The sequence below is a fragment of the Episyrphus balteatus genome, chromosome 3, assembly GCF_945859705.1.
Source record: "Episyrphus balteatus chromosome 3, idEpiBalt1.1, whole genome shotgun sequence".
NCBI classification, from domain to species: domain Eukaryota; kingdom Metazoa; phylum Arthropoda; class Insecta; order Diptera; family Syrphidae; genus Episyrphus; species Episyrphus balteatus.
The window spans coordinates 109282188-109298949 of NC_079136.1; the positions used below are offsets into that span (position 1 = coordinate 109282188).

The 16762-nt window shown below is 31.0% G+C and overlaps 1 protein-coding gene across 1 annotated transcript; it reads left to right on the forward strand.

The window, feature by feature from the left end:
• Positions 1–846: 846 nt before the first annotated feature.
• Positions 847–6228, forward strand: LOC129914634 (putative odorant receptor 85d). Its single transcript, XM_055993972.1, has 4 exons — positions 847–1617; positions 1689–1890; positions 5617–5772; positions 5831–6228. The coding sequence occupies exons 1-4, from the start codon at positions 857–859 to the stop codon at positions 5885–5887; spliced, it is 1176 nt and encodes a 391-aa protein (XP_055849947.1). The 5' UTR covers positions 847–856; the 3' UTR covers positions 5888–6228.
• Positions 6229–16762: the final 10534 nt, after the last annotated feature.

Genomic DNA, 16762 nt, shown 5'->3' on the forward strand with positions numbered 1-16762 from the left:
GTGAATTAAGAACGAGAAATTGTTTTCTCTCTCGCGGCCAAGTTTTTTTGCCCAAAAAAGCGCGTTTTCAGAGTACCCAAACAGGATTGAGTTAAAAAAGTTGAAAAAAGTAAAAATATTTCTGTTTTAGGCACAGTGCCCAAACAGACCTAGTGTTTCGGTACTTTTACTCAATTTTTTTTTCTCTGAGAGGATTTCATCCCCACTCCCGGATTTTCAAAGAAACGTCTTGAGGTGTTGCCACAGTTTTGTTCCCGTTCCTTGCTTAACGATGTCAACAAGTAGACCCAATTTCTCTCGAAATTGGTTTTGAGTATGCATTTTTGTTTCCTTTTTTATGTCTGCAGTTAGTGGGGTGTTTCTCCAGGACTTGAAAGATAAGTTGTATCCTAAGTGTAATACATATTCCATGCAGAGAATTCTTGCGTGCAAGGATGAAATTCCCAATTTGCACGAACTTAAATTTGTTTGGCTTGTATTTTAGAATTGTTATTCATTTCGGATGGACGGACGCACAGATCGACGGATGTGACGAAACCCACTTTTTTTTAACTTCTCCATCATAGTAATGCTGGTTTTGATTAAAACCTCGACATTTTTTTCGACACGAAAGACGAAACTTATATTTGCTTTATCTATAGAGCCAGTAAAAATAGTTTAATATTCATTTTAATTCATACTAATAATCTTAATAAGGGAAACCACAAACCTTTACGACGATTGTTCTACTTTATAATCAGTCGTATCCGAATAGTAGGTATTAAATTTTCTGTGATGTCCTATTTTTCTTTAATATAAATAAGTGTTTTACCTTTATTATAAATTCAGTTAAGTGCTTGACGTTATACTCTTAGCAATGGAATCGGTGAAGGAGTTCAAAGATTTTCTCTCCCTACCATTTTTTTGTGCAAAATTAGTTGGTATCGATCCGACTCGGGGTCCAGAAACATTTCGCTTTAAGCTTTCTTGTTTGGCCCTTGCAATTGGGGTTATTAACCACCTTTATCTGATGCTAGGTGAACTCGTTTATTTCCATAGACACATTGGGGAATTTACAAGCCTCCTCGAAGCCACAAAAACAGGTGCTTACATCGCCTATGGAATTAATACCAATACAAAGGTTTTCGCTGTGCTTTCGGACTTAAGTCTTTTAAAAAATGTTCTGCGAACCATAGAAGAACTTTATCCGAAAAGCCTCAAAGAAAAACGTGCCTTCCGTGTTAATGAAAACTTTTGGTCCATATCCATCTATTTACTGGTTGCGACATATTTTCTAGCCGGATGGAGTACTTATTTTATGCCTGGAATCAAGTCTATATACCAGTATATGAGATTTGATGAGGAGTTTTCCTATGAGACACCATTCTGGGTGGAACATCCCTTTTATTATCAAACCAAGCTGCTCTACGGTCTAGTATACTTCAGTGAGCTTTGGGGTGGACATTTGTGTGTATCATGCAACATCGGGATTGACCTTCTACTATGTTGTTTGTCTAGGCAGATGTCTATGCATTTCAAATATATTGGGAAAAAGATAGAGCAGTATTGTCCGACAGGTAAACCAGAGGACAGTGCTTTCTTTGGCAAATTAATAGAGCAGCATCAGCTAATATTGAAGTGAGTATTGAACATGAGTCAATCTGAAGGGAATTTGAAATACAGGTATTGGGAACTTCTTTCACCAACAGGTTGTGTTTGGATTTGAACGAGATTTTTGGGATATCGTTGGTTTTCAATTTCTTTTCATCGTCCGGCATTATTTGCTTGTCAGCATTCCAGGTTACCGTCGAGGGACCTGGCATGGAATTTATGAAATTCTTCTTGCTTTTAATATCTGCTCTTGGCCAGCTATTTATTGTTTGTTCTTTTGGAAATGAACTGATTGAGTCGGTGAGTTTTGAAGTTATACTTCTTTTGCGGCGTTGGGTATGAAAATGTACTTTTGGAAAAGAAATGTCAAAGGGACTAGCAAGTAGCCCCATCTAGCGGTCATAATTGTAAAACAGTTTTGTTATGGTATGAACCCACTGATTGCATTTTTGGGAATGAGAAGTATAACTTCAATCGTGTGTACATTTGTGTACACACACTTTTGTTTTCTTTTAGTGAATGTCTTTTAACACTATACATACATTTGCATATGAAGGGCCTTTTTGCAATATGAAGAAGCCAATATTTAAATTGTTTTACTATTTTTTCATGGTATGGTGCGATCATTAACAGTTTTCAGCTGAAAACGTGTTTAAATATTTTTTTTTTATTGTTGCAATTTTGTATTGCCTCCAAAATTTTCCAAATAAAACTCAATTTTTTTTTGTTTCGTTCGATATATTTCGGCAACAAGTGCCATCTTCAGGATCTTTTTAAGGTATACTTATTTTATATTTTTAATATTTATTGTAATTATTATGTATAACTTTATTGCTTTAATAGATCTTGAAGATGGCACTTGTTGCCGAAATATAGTGATCGAAACAAAAAACATATAACCGGGTCTCTTTGTCTTTAGATACTATGTCCATTCCATGTTAAAACTTATCAAATATATACCTATTTCCTATTTTGTTTATTGCTTTGCACTAAAAAAAGCTATACGATTTTTAAATGGTATAATTTTTTTAATGACAATGTTTCTTGAAGAATTTTTGTAAAATGTAATTTATGAAAATATATGAATACTAATTACCATAGAGCCTAGATAAGATACAAACTATTACCATTTTGAAATTCCTTTTTTTGTTCTGCAGCTTAAACAAATTATTTAGCCACGTCTTAAATGTATCCCAATTTCAGAATTCACACAGATACCTAAAGAGCAGGTTAAATTTCTAACCGCTGAAAATTTTTTTATTCACTTCAATAGTGTACAAAATTTAACCTTAGAAACGCATAATTTTAAAAACGTTCGCAACCTTCCTACGTTTCACACCTGTGGTGGTGTTTAACTTTATTCATAAAACATATATTTATTCATAATTCTGACTAGACAGGAGGGTATATCATTTGTAGGTACATGGTCTAAGTGCAAAATAAATTGAGTCTTTGTTTAATTTTTGTAATATCTTCTTTTAACGCATATCTCCGACATAACTTTTGCGAGGTATTAAAATTTTTATCAAAAACGATGGAAATATGGCGTTGCCGTTTTTTCCGAAAATTTAAATAATTTTTAGTCAACCTCCTCCCATTTTTTTTTCAAAATCAAACAGTTACATTTAATGTTTAAGCTTTTTATTGAACAAAATTAGTGAAAATTTGATATTTTTGATATTTCATAAGTAGTGAAAAAAAGTGGTTGTCCACAGTGAGCCTGAACAAGTTTAAGGTTGACCTAAAATGACGACAAAAACTAAAGATGAGGCTTTGTTCCTGAAGGCCTCAGCAATAATAATCCGTTCTTACCAAAATCAGATTAGCTTCCTTTTTCGAGATACCCCCCGTAAACGTGTTTTTTTCGAAAAAAATTCATATCAACGCTAGGCTCGAGTACGATAACTTAGGCGCCGAGAATTGAAAACGGTTTTTAGTAGAGGTATTTAATACAATCATTTTTTGTTATGGGAGGGAGGGTCTATGTCCCCCCCTTTAGGCAGGAGAGGCAATTTTCTAAAAAATCATACAAAAAATTATTAAAAAACAATGGCAACACTTACAATTTTCAATGATACCTTTTTCAAAAGCTAGAATTGTACACTTAAAAATAGTTTTTAAATCAAGTTATTTTAATTAGTTGTTTTCGAAATAATCGATTTCAAAGTCAAAATTGTGAAAAAAAAGTTTAAAAAAATACATTGAAAACTATTTTTGTCAAGACTTTGGATTTCATTACGGGATTAATTGATAATGCAAAGTACCTCAATAAATTCCTTATCAAATACTGAAAACCATATGTTTCTATGCCTTCTAGTTTTTGTGAAAATTGAAAAATAGGAAAACTACTTTCTTTATCAGGCTCACTAATGAGCGTTCTGGTACCACGGTGGTACCAAGAAATTTTATTTTTAAGATCCAATTTTAAATGGAAATAAAGCCCATTCGTGGAACCGAGGTAGATTAAGCACAGTACTTTTTAATTTTTGATTTTTGATAGTGGCAAAGCAAAATAGCCAAGAAAATAAAAATCTGATAAAGAAAGTAGTTTTCCTATTTTTCAATTTTCTCTAAAACTAGAAGGCATAGAAACATATGGTTTTCAGTATTTGATTAAGAATTTATTGAGGTACTTTACATTATCAATTAATCCCGTAATGAAATCCAAAGTCTTGACAAAAATAGTTTTCAATGTATTTTTTTAAACTTTTTTTTTTACAATTGTTGACTTTGAAATCGATTATTTCGAAAACAACTAATTAAAATAACTTGATTTAAAAACTATATTTAAGTGTACAATTCTAGCTTTTGAAAAAGGTATCATTGATGACTGTAAGTGTTGCCATTGTTTTTTAATAATTTTTTGTATGATTTTTTAGAAAATTGCCCCTCCCACCTAAAGGGGGGGACATAGACCCTCCCTCCCATAACAAAAAATGATTGTATTAAATACCTCTACTAAAAACCGTTTTCCATTCTCGGCGCCTAAGTTATCGTACTCGAGCCTAGCGTTGATATGAATTTTTTTTCGAAAAAAACACGTTTACGGGGGGTATCTCGAAAAAGGAAGCTAATCTGATTTTGGTAAGAACGGATTATTATTGCTGAGGCCTTCAGGAACAAAGCCTCATCTTTAGTTTTTGTCGTCATTTTAGGTCAACCTTAAACTTGTTCAGGCTCACTGTGTGTCTATAAAGTTTTACGTGATAACGTCATAAGAAAACGGTTAGGTGCTTTTGTGAAAAGAAATTATCTAGAAATTATTTATTTGTCAACTTTCTTGTAAAAAAATTTATAAGGTAATAAAGATTAAGACCTTACATATTTATATCCGTATGTTTTGTAGAAAAACGGAATAACTTTTTGAATCCAACCAGAATTTACAAGAAAAAGCTAAAAAAATATTTTTTTTCATTTCTCATTAGGTATATCAATTCTTTTATTAGTCGAGTGCCTTAAGATTTATACCTCGGAATCCAGGGAAAATCGATGAATCTGTTAAATGAGTATTGGGCGGCATTATTAAAAGGCCAAAGAAGAAAGTTAAAAAAAATTTCACGGCTCCCGGTTACAACAATTTACTGAAAAATATGTCATTCCGTATGAAATCGTTCAATCGGAATGGCTACCTCATTTTAGATTTTGCTCAAACTTTGTCAGGATGTTCTCTAGGAATGTAAGGAAGCAAATCCATGATGTTTAATTTTAAGTTGCGTGGTTTTCCCGCTACCCGCATTTGAACTTTTGGAAAACGTCATTTTTATGTTATTATAGTTTTGCTTCTAAAAACTTTTCTATTAAATACCTATATCTTTTTGTTTTACCATACGATTTTAAACAATTTTTTTTTTAATTGAAAACGTTCAGAAAAACGCAACGCTCTCGTCTCGTCGTCTCGCAATATTGTAAATCAGGCATTAGATACTATATTCCAGCGAGCTGCGCTTAATCTAGCAAAACTTTAGTTTAGGGCAAAGTATTAGTCTATTACCCAAAACATTAAAACATTTAATATATTTTATTTAGAGTCTTAGCATAATTGAGTGCATATTCAATCATCCTTGGTACAGAGGCAGCCAATCTTATAAGAAACAATTGGTAATTTTTATTTTGCGTTGCCAGAAACCAGCAACACTTATTGCAAAAGGATATTCTGTGGTATCACTTGTGACATTCAAGCAGGTATGTAATAAAGTTTAATAAGTTCTTATATTTTTCATTTTTTTTTAATGGATTTCAGGTCAGCAGCATGTCTTACAGAATCTTCGCTTTATTGAACACATTTCACACTGGGTAATATCTACAACCAAATATAGACAGTAAAATATTCTATTACCTTTTATTCAACCATGTTATGTTATCATGTATTGTAAAATTGTGTTTACCTAATTCAAAAGTTATGTTATACAGGGTGTCCCGGGATGAGATAAGAAGACTTTGAGGGATGATTCTTGGGTATATTCTAAGAAAAAAATTGTTCTACAGTAACTCTCTATCTGCAAAGTTGATACCCTTTAGCGATGATATAAGAAAACGCTTACTTTAGCATGCCTTTACTCATGTTAATGTTAATAACTCTGTTAATACTTATGATAAAAACTTCATTAATGTCTTGATTTTTAGAAGAAATGCTATTCTTTGTACATAATTTTAAGAAATATTAAAATCTTTTTTAGTTGCTCAGATATTAATTTTTAAATGGAATTATTTTTTTTCTTACCCCTGATAATTTTTGACTTTGGGGCCGATTTTCTTGGATAAATGTGTTATAAACATAGTGTTTTATAAATTTATGTTTATGAAGAAAACAATAATGAACAAAAATGTTCGCCAGAAAACTTATAGATTTTATGAAAACTAGGAAAACCTGCACCAGGTAAAATCTCCAAAAAATGTGTTTTTTTGCTTTAGTCAAAAATGGGTACGAATTAAAAATTTATTTTTGTAGTTAAAGTTTATTTCTGTTTAAGACCTAGTAACAACAATTATTTAAAAAGTTCTTCTTCATTTTGTATGCTTGATTGAGCCCGTTTTTTTGGATTTTATTGCTGATATTAATTGATGGAGGCTCTCCAATATGATTTACCAGATACAATCCAGGATATTTCACTGATTCAATTAGCTGCTTCATAATATTACGAACAAGATGACGCTCCAGCCCACTAAGGACACGAATTTTAAGATTGGCTGATGAAGATTATGGTTATCATTAGATGGAAAGAAATGGACCCGTTCAATGATTTGCAAGTTCTCCAAACTGCAAAATATTGGCTTCTTTATGAATAGGAGTGAAAAGCTATACTTAATTGATATCAATAGCACTTCTTGTGGAACAAGAAGAATGTATTCTCTGAACCATTATTAAAAAAGGGACAATAGATAGAATAAATTAATATTCCCAATAAAATGCAAAAAACGGGCTCTATTAAGCACACAAAATCAAGGAGCACACTTTAAATAATTGTTGTAAACAGAAATAAACTTAAACTTCAAAAAACCACATTTTTTAGAGATTTTACCTGGTGCAGGTTTTCCTAAATATCATAAAATCTATGAGTTTTCTGGCAAACTTGTTAACAACATTTTTGTTCATTATTGTTTTCTTCATAAAAATAAATTTATAAAACACTATGTTTATTAGACTGGGCCAAAAAAATAAAATATTTTTTTTTTTGAAAGTTACTTCAAAAATCTTGTTGATGATGAAAAAAAAATTTGGTGAAAATTTGAGCCGTTAAAAATAATTTTAAGAGGTCTATCATCGGTGTTTTTTATTTTTATACGTGATATGATGTGTTACAACAGAATTGCTAGACGATCAAAGTAAAAAAAATTTCTGTTCATTTTTTCTTATATAAAATTAAATTTCCTACAAAAAAGATCTGATTGAAAATTTTCGTCAGACGAGCCGTATTCGAGTAACTAAGCTTTTTAAATCGAAGTGTTTTTTCAATTTGACTGTTTCACTTTGGAATTTTGTGATGAGCAAATAAGTGAATAGAAAAATAAAACCACGACAAATTCTTATAGGAAATTAATTTTCCCTAAATTGACTTTCAGAAAAAGTTATTCACGATTTAAATCGAGAAAAAAAATAATTTAAATCGTGAATAACTTCTTCAGAAGTCAATTTAGGGAAAATTACTATAAGACCTTTTTTGTAGAGAATTAAATTTCCTATAAGAATAACTTTTTAATCGAGAAAAAAATTAATTTAAATCGTGAATAACTTCTTCAGAACTCAATTTAGGGAAAATTACTATAAGACCTTTTTTGTAGAGAATTAAATTTCCTATAAGAATCTGTCGTGGTTTTATTTTTCTATTCACTTATTTGCTCATCACAAAATTCCAAAGTGAAACAGTCAAATTGAAAAAACACTTTGGTTTAAAAAGCTTAATTACTCGAATACGGCTCGTCTGACGAAAATTTTCAATCAGATCTTTTTTGTAGGAAATTTAATTTTATATAAGAAAAAATGAACAGAACTTTTTTTTACTTTGATCGTCTAGCAGTTCTGTTGTAACACATCATATCATGTATAAAAATAAAAAACACCGATGATAGACCTCTTAAAATTATTTTTAACGGCTCAAATTTTCAATTTCAAAAAAAAAATTTAAAGGAAAAGTTGTCACATAACTAATAAATGCATATCTTTGTTGTTTGGCCGGATAAAAAAATTTTTGAAATGCCAAATAAAATTCAAAATAGTAAAAAAAAAAATAATAAAATCAAATCAAGAACGTAACCCTACAAATGTGGCAACCCCATTCAAATGAGAACAACACTGACAAAAATCTTCTTTGAACAAAACAGTATATAACTTTTTATGCACTAGAAAGCTGAGCTATACACCATTATTTAGATAATTCTCTCTTCTATCTCTTGTCTGCATTTGCGGGGTTGCACCCGACATTTTTTAGATAGAGGAGAGTTTTAGCTAAACATGATGTATTTATTAGCCTTTAACTCTATCAAATATTATACACATTGGTTTAAAAACAAGTGATTTTAGTGTTTTTTAGCATTTGGATAGGATTGCCGAGAACTTGTCTGCATTTGCGGGGTGGCACCCGACATTTTTAAGATAGAAGAGAGTTTTAGCTAAACATGATGTATTTTATAGCCTTTAACTTAGGGATGGCGGTTGTTAGTACAAAAACCGGTTTTCGGTTTTTCCGGTTTTTTTCCTTTCATTTAAACCGACTGGTTTTAAACCGGGCCAATAAACCGGTTTTTGGAAAAACCGGTTTTCGATTTTTTTTTGCTTGATTTATAAAAAGACAAAATTAAACCTAAATTGTCAACCAAAAAAAAAACTTTTCGAAGAAAATCCCTGAGCAAAGCTTTTTTTAGTTTGATTTTGTTATAAGGGCCAATTTATTGACTCTCCATTAAACTTAAATCGCCATTAAAAAAGGGAATTTCAAAATTTAAAACCAAATTCGTTTAATTCAGTCTCTTTTAACGATTTTTTTGAAGTTTGGCATCATTAACTAATTGAGCATTAAATTTAAAAGTCGTTTTAGTTAAAACACCAAATTCGACCTTTTAAGAGGTTTAAACAGTTTTAAACAGGATTTCTATTTATTCACTCTCCATTAGCGTCAAATGTCATTTCATTTATTATTTTATTAAACAAAGTTTCAGTGTAAGTTAACAATTAAAAATGAATAAAACATGCATGAATATGGAAAAATGGGATGATGAAAATGTGTTCAATCAATTTCATAAGACCAACGTTTGGTTATTGGTAATTTTGGTTTACAGAAAAAGTCGTTTTTGTGTTTTTTTAGTTCAACGACATGTACGTTATAGGAATGAATTGCTTCAGGTTTTGGTCACTACTGGCATTTCTCTCTCGCCAGTATGGTATATAAATTTTTAAATCTATGGGTATGAGGGTTAATGGACAACACTTTATTTGAGATTTTTAATAGACACAAAATTCAAATAAATTAATTCATTTCTTATCCACTTCACATAGCGCAGAGAATATCTTCTCGACTAGTGAAACTAATCAGGGTTGAGATGCTGCGTAATCCTAATTGTAACACCTTCTGTTACGGGTCATCATTTTTGTGTTTTTATATTGTTTATCCTTCAAATCTTCAAATTTAAATATATTTTATTTGACAAAAATGTAGCTTTTGACAGTTTAATTTTTCAAAAAATAACCCTGCCATATTTCTAATGGAGTTTTAAATTTAAAGTTTCCATTAAAAGAAAGACTTTAACTAAAGCAGAGTGAAGTAATGAATTTTTAATGATGGAAACTTAAAGACGTCAATAGATTAACAAAGCTTTTAACTAAAACGATAGATTTCCAAATTTAATGGAGGTTCAATAAATTGGCCCTAAGAGTTCTTAACTCACTCTTAATAGGAGTTTTGAGGAATTTGTTAAACCGAATATGAATGAAAATTTATAATTATATGGTAAGTTGAGAGAGGGAATGAATGTTTTGAGGGTTTTCACTTTTTTGTCTCGTCGGATCTTTTTTTTGTTGGACGTTTTTTTTCAGCCGGTTTTTTTTCGGTTTTTCGGTTTTTTTTGTTAAAACCGGTTTAAACCGCGAGGACAAAAAAACCGAAAAAAACCGGTTGACCGAAGCAAAAAAACCGAAACCGGTTTAAACCGGCCGGTTTTTCCCATCCCTACTTTAACTCTATCAAATATTATACACTTTGGCCTAAAACAAGTGATTTTAGTGTTTTTTAGCATTTGGATAGGGTTGCCGAGTACTTGTCTGCATTTGCGGGGTGGCACCCGACATTTTTTAGATAGAAGAGAGTTTTAGCTAAACATGATGTATTTTATAGCCTTTAACTCTATCAAATATTATACACTTTGGCCTAAAACAAGTGATTTTAGTGTTTTTTAGCATTTGGATAGGGTTGCCGAGTACTTGTCTGCATTTGCGGGGTGGCACCCGACATTTTTTAGATAGAAGAGAGTTTTAGCTAAACATGATGTATTTTATAGCCTTTAACTCTATCAAATATTATACACTTTGGCCTAAAAACAAATGATTTTAGTGTTTTTTAGCTTTTGAGTAGGGTTGCCGAGTAGTTGTCTGCATTTGCGAAGTGGCACCCGACATTTTTTAGATAGAAGAGAGTATTATCTAAAATATGGTGTATGGTTCAGCTTTCTAGTGCATAAAAAGTTATACTGTTTTGTTCAAAGAAGATTTTTGTCAGTGTTGTTTTCATTTGAATGGGGTTGCCACATTTGTAGGGTTACGTTCTTTATTTGATTTTATTATTTGTTTTACTATTTTGACTTTCATTTGGCATTTCAAAAATTTTTTTATCCGGCCAAACAACAAAGATATGCACTTATTAGTTATGTGACAACTTTTCCTTTAAAATAGGGTTGCCACATGGAAGTTCCCATTTTAGAAGTGGCAACCCTGTTTTTTTATTTTCAGTATCAACTTATCTTTCTTTTGACACTAATTTTAACCTCTAACCTTATGAGCTAAGTAACTCGACGGTCGCCTCTCCGACTATGAGTAAAGGCATGCCAAAGTAAGCGTTTTCTTAGACCATCGCTAAAGGGTATCAACTTTGCAGGTAGAGAGCTACTGTAGAACAATTTTTTTCTTTGAATATACCCAAGAATCATCCCTCAAAGTCTTCTTATCTCATCCCGGGACACCCTGTATAAGATAAAAAATATTGTTAAGAACTTCAAGAATAAACAATAAGAAACTGAAGCTGCATAGTATGTACCTATAGAGAAGAGATAATAATAATGTTGTTGATAGCGACCCGAGTAAAAATTGAAATTGAATTTTTAAAGCCACCTCCATTTCACCACGTCCCCACCCTTTCATTTTATTTGGAAAATATCCACCACGATAAATAATTTTTTATTGGAAAATAAAAAAAAACTACCGACGAAAATTAGATTTAAACCCGCGAACCTAACGCCTTAACCACTCGACCACGTAATCATGTCTGTACGAACTGGCAGTTTGTTGTTTAAGTCAAATAACTTCGAAGACGACTTGAAGATTTGTAAAAGTAAGAGAACAGAATTTTTGATCATGGTCCGGACGTGGTACAGTGGTGGTGCAGCGATTTTTTTCATACAAAATGAAATGGTGCGGACATGGTGCGGCGGTCAAAAAGCCGTGCGGTGGTGCGGCGGAATTGCATTTTTACTCGGGAATAAACTGTAATGCTAATTTTTGTAATTGGTTAACACTTTTTATTTATTGTACGATGATGGTGGGAAGTAAGTTCCAAAGTCTGACAGCATTGATGGCGCGAGGAATGAGGAGTTTATATAGTTAAGAGGTGACATAATAAGATTATGTGTTCTGTTGGATTGTGCTATTACATATAAATAAGGCTGACCATGAACTAACAATATCTGACGTTGAGAAACTGTAGAAAAGTGCAACCAAAGAGCAAGATGGTAGTGGGATATGTGTTCGTATCGCTTCATTTCATAAACGGTGACGTGAAATACCGGCCTACGAAATAAGGCCGAATAGGCCCTTATTTCCATGCTTGTGAGTTCCGTTCAGAGCTCTGAACGTTACAAAAATTGATTCCGTTTGCTTAGAATTGATGGTATTTATATATATTAATTAAAACGAAAATCGTATTAGAAAATATGTTTCATTTTGTTGATAAATTTGTTTGTTTTGTGGTACCTAAAAATTGAATTCAACTTAGGTTTTTGGGTTTTAAACAGATCAGACATAAATATTTTGTTCTTTAGATAGAGTAGATCGTATTTGTGTCCAACAAAAATACATCGGGAAAACATCGATGCATCGAAGATAGAACCGATGTTTTTTTTTAACATCGATGTTGTAAATAAAGCATCGATGTATTCAAACATCGATGTTTTTTTTTTAACGATGTTGCATCCCTAGACTCTAACGATGCTTGAAGTCTTATCTCCATTTCAACAACGAAATTAGCCTTGTCGGGCCTTTTTTTTTTGTTTTTTTTTTTTTTTTCGTTTAGAAGTATAAATAGACCAGTGCCGATGCCTTCAAAAACATTAAAAAGTACAAAAAAAATCATAGTAGGATGAAACCCATTGGAAAAGGAGGGGAATATGATAAGAATGAAAGGAAAAATAAATTACGGGCGAGCCGAGTTCGGGAAGTTCGGGTAGGCATTTCGTTCGTTAAAATGTCTATTTTCTGATGGTGTAAAAAAAAAATTTTACATTAGTATACTATAGAACATGTTCTAGTAAAATTAAAAAAATGAAAAAAGCTTGAATTCAAAAAAAAATGTTCATCATTGTTTACAATTTTGGCCTATTTATTCAAATTTACACTTTAATTACTCAAAAAACGTAAGATAAATCAATGTTACATGAAATCTTACTTTTTTTGAGTAATTAAAGTGTAAATTTGAACAAATAGGCCAAAATTGTAAAGAATGATGAAAATTTTTTTTTGAATTCAAGCTTTTTTCATTTTTTGAATTTTACTATGTTCTATAGTACCATCAGAAAAAAGACATTTTAACGAACGAAATGCCCACCGACTGTTTGAAAAAAGCTGATATTTTGACACGTGAATTTTCGATTGAAAATTAGGGTGTTTTTTTGGTATTAAGTCAAAATAAGGTGAACAAATTAATATTTTAAATCAAATAAATTACAGTGTATTTGGGACATAATAAGGTAAGTTTTCACCAAATTTCGTAGAAAAATTTTTGTTTTTGAAAAAGATAAAAATAAAAAACCAGAAACTCGGTTTTTTTGAATTTTTCACATAAATTTTGAGGTTATGAGAAAAAATTGTTGATACAAAAGTTGTAGATCTTTTTATTACCTACAACTTTGCCATACAACTTTTTTCTATAGGATTTGTAGTTTTACTGGAAATCGAGATATACCATTTTTTACCATTAAAAACTCAACCCACCCACTTCCCGAACTCGGCTCGCTCGTAATTTATTTTTCCTTTAATTTTCATCATAATCACCTCCTTTTCCAATGGGTTTCATTCTACTATGATTTTTTTTGGTTTAAAAAATTATCGACCCTGGTCTAAAAATAAAAATCAGAATTTCAAAACTACATTCTTAAACATATAATTAAACTGTTATATGAAGTTCATGGAGTATAAAAGTGAGATGAGTATGAAGGGCAGGTTGGCCCTGCAACCCCCGTCCTTGGGCTGTTATCTTATTTTATTTATATTAATTTTTAAACTGCCTACATATATTAAGTGGTCACTTTTTTTTTAGACTTTTGGTATTAATAGTATATAATTTTCAGAGAACCATTTTTGAGAGTACTAAAAGAAAACGGCTTGAGATGCCATCGACAAACTATACCAAGACTGGAAACTGAGCTGTCAAATCAAATCACTTTTTTACGTAAAAGGTTAGGTCATTAGATTTACAGGCAAGATTACGATAACTAAGGCGGTGAAAAATAGTAACGCAATTTTGTAGAACAGCCAAATACAAGCTTTTTTTTTACTATCACAGCGGTGGGTCTATCTCCCCCCGTTTAGGAGGGAGGGGCAATTTTCTAAAAAAAAAAATTTAATTATAAAAAAAATATTTAAAAACATTGGCATTTTTCAAAATCCAGAATTTTAGACTTAAATTTAATTTTCAATTCAAGTTATTTCAATCATTAATTTTTGAAATAATCGAAGACAAAATAAAAAATTTAGAAAAAAAGCTTTAAAAAACGCACTGAATACTATTTTTCTTACGAAATTGGTTGATAAAGTAAACTGCCTTAATTGATTCCTGGGGGGTCATTCCGTAATTTTGAAAATGATAATCGAATAGACGATAATCGTTTCAATGTTGAGAAACTTTAAAGCTATTTTAAATCATGCCTGTTTCAGTATTTTCCAAGCAGTTTATATAAATAAAAGTTTTCATTTCCTTAGAAGTCGTCTAGGTGAGCTTTCCTGAATCTAAATCTGTTTTTAGAAAAATTCTAGCACGTACCATTTTTTTTAAAAATGATTTTTGAAAAATATGAGTAGTTTGTAGAAAATAACCCTTTAAGATTCGGTTGATTTAGTACAAAAATAAAACTAATATTCATAATATGATCTATCATATGACACCAAATTTGTATTTATAAATTTATGTTTACACACATTTTAAGACACTAATTGAAAAAAACAGCAAAAATATTGAAATCTTGCAGTTTTTAGTTAATCCCACAAGAACAAAACCCTTAATTAAGGAAAATGTAAAATCTCAACGTCCGTCATATAAAAAGTCAAATATGTAAAGAAAACTATATAGCCCAGTCATTTTAGTCATTTTTAAGCCCAATCTGCGGAAAAATTCCTACTGGGCTGAATTTTGGTATACAGCTTAATGACGGCTTTGTTATGAAGATGTGAAAAATCGACATTGATATCGTGTCCGCGTTAAGAGTTATAGGGGTCAAAAGGTCACAAAAACTGGTTTTTAACGATTTTCAGCAAAACGGTAAGTCTTATCAAAAAATTTTCAATGCAAGAATTGTAGACCAGATTATTATATATAAAAAGTGTCATGACACTTTTTTTCCTAAGACCCACCGTTTCTTAGGTATAACGATTCAAAAAGTTGAAGTTTAGTTGTAATCGTCATAATCCTATTCCTGAAAAAAAAACTCCTAACTGAAAAGTTCCTGAAATTTCATTATTTTTTTAGCTTGAATTTCGTTCCTCAACTGGGAAACCAAAAAAAAATGGAAATTTTCGCCATTTTTCCGATTGGGGTCCTTCTCCCGAAACCATTTCCCTGGGAATTTTTGTTTAGAATATGTCTGAAAATATACAGGGTGTGCAATAGAGAATGTACAACCCTAAAACGGCTTATAGCTACACTTATGATTGTTCTAAAAACAGATAGAAAAAAGTTCTATCGCAACCAGTTCATAAAATATGGACTTTTTTTCGTTCAGTGTATTTTAAATTTTATCATCTTATGTTTTCGTTCACTACAACCACGAATGAATGAATTTTATTTATTTCTTTTTTTTTATAAATTTTCTACAATAATTGGATGAGTACATAAACACTTTAAAAATTTCATAGCTATTGCACATTTTTGTAAAAAAATTTTTGAAATCTGTTTTTTGATGCAAAATGTAAAAAAAGTATTTTATGAAAAATTTTAAACACCTGTGGTATAAAATAAATCTATAGAAACCTAAGTGGCCAACTTTCTTTAAAATATTCCCCTTAGACGAGAATATTTTTAAGAAAGTTGGCCACTTAGGTTTCTATAGATTTATTTTATACCACAGGTGTTTAAAATTTTTCATAAAATACTTTTTTTACATTTTGCATTAAAAAACAGATTTCAAAATTTTTATTACGAAAATGTGCAATAGCTTTGCAGTTTTTAAAGCTTTTATGTACTCATACATACAATTGTTGTAGAAAATGATAAAAAAAAAAGAAATAAATAAAATTCATTCATTCGTGGTTGTAGTGAACGAAAACATAAGATGATAAAATTTAAAATACACTGAACGAAAAAAAGCTAATATTTTATGAACTGGTTGCGATAGAACTTTTTTCTATCTGTTTTTAGAACAGTCATAAGTGTAGCTCACAGCCGTTTTAGGGTTGTCCATTCTCTATTGCACACCCTGTATATTTTCAGACATATTCTAAACAAAAATTCCCAGGGAAATGGTTTCGGGAGAAGGGCCCCAATCGGAAAAATGGCGAAAAAATCCATTTTTTTTTGGTTTCCCAGTTGAGGAACGAAATTCAAGCTAAAAAAATAATGAAATTTCAGGAACTTTTCAGTTAGGAGTTTTTTTTTCAGGAATAGGATTATGACGATTACAACTAAACTTCAACTTTTTGAATCGTTATACCTAAGAAACGGTGGGTCTTAGGAAAAAAAGTGTCATGACACTTTTTATATATAATAATCTGGTCTACAATTCTTGCATTGAAAATTTTTTGATAAGACTTACCGTTTTGCTGAAAATCGTTAAAAACCAGTTTTTGTGACCTTTTGACCCCTATAACTCTTAACGCGGACACGATATCAATGTCGATTTTTGACATCTTCATAACAAAGCCGTCATTAAGCTGTATACCAAAATTCAGCCCAGTAGGAATTTTTCCGCAGATAAAACCTAAAATTACTGGACTAAATAAAATACATTAAAACAAATTTATACGTGTTTTGTAATTTTATATACT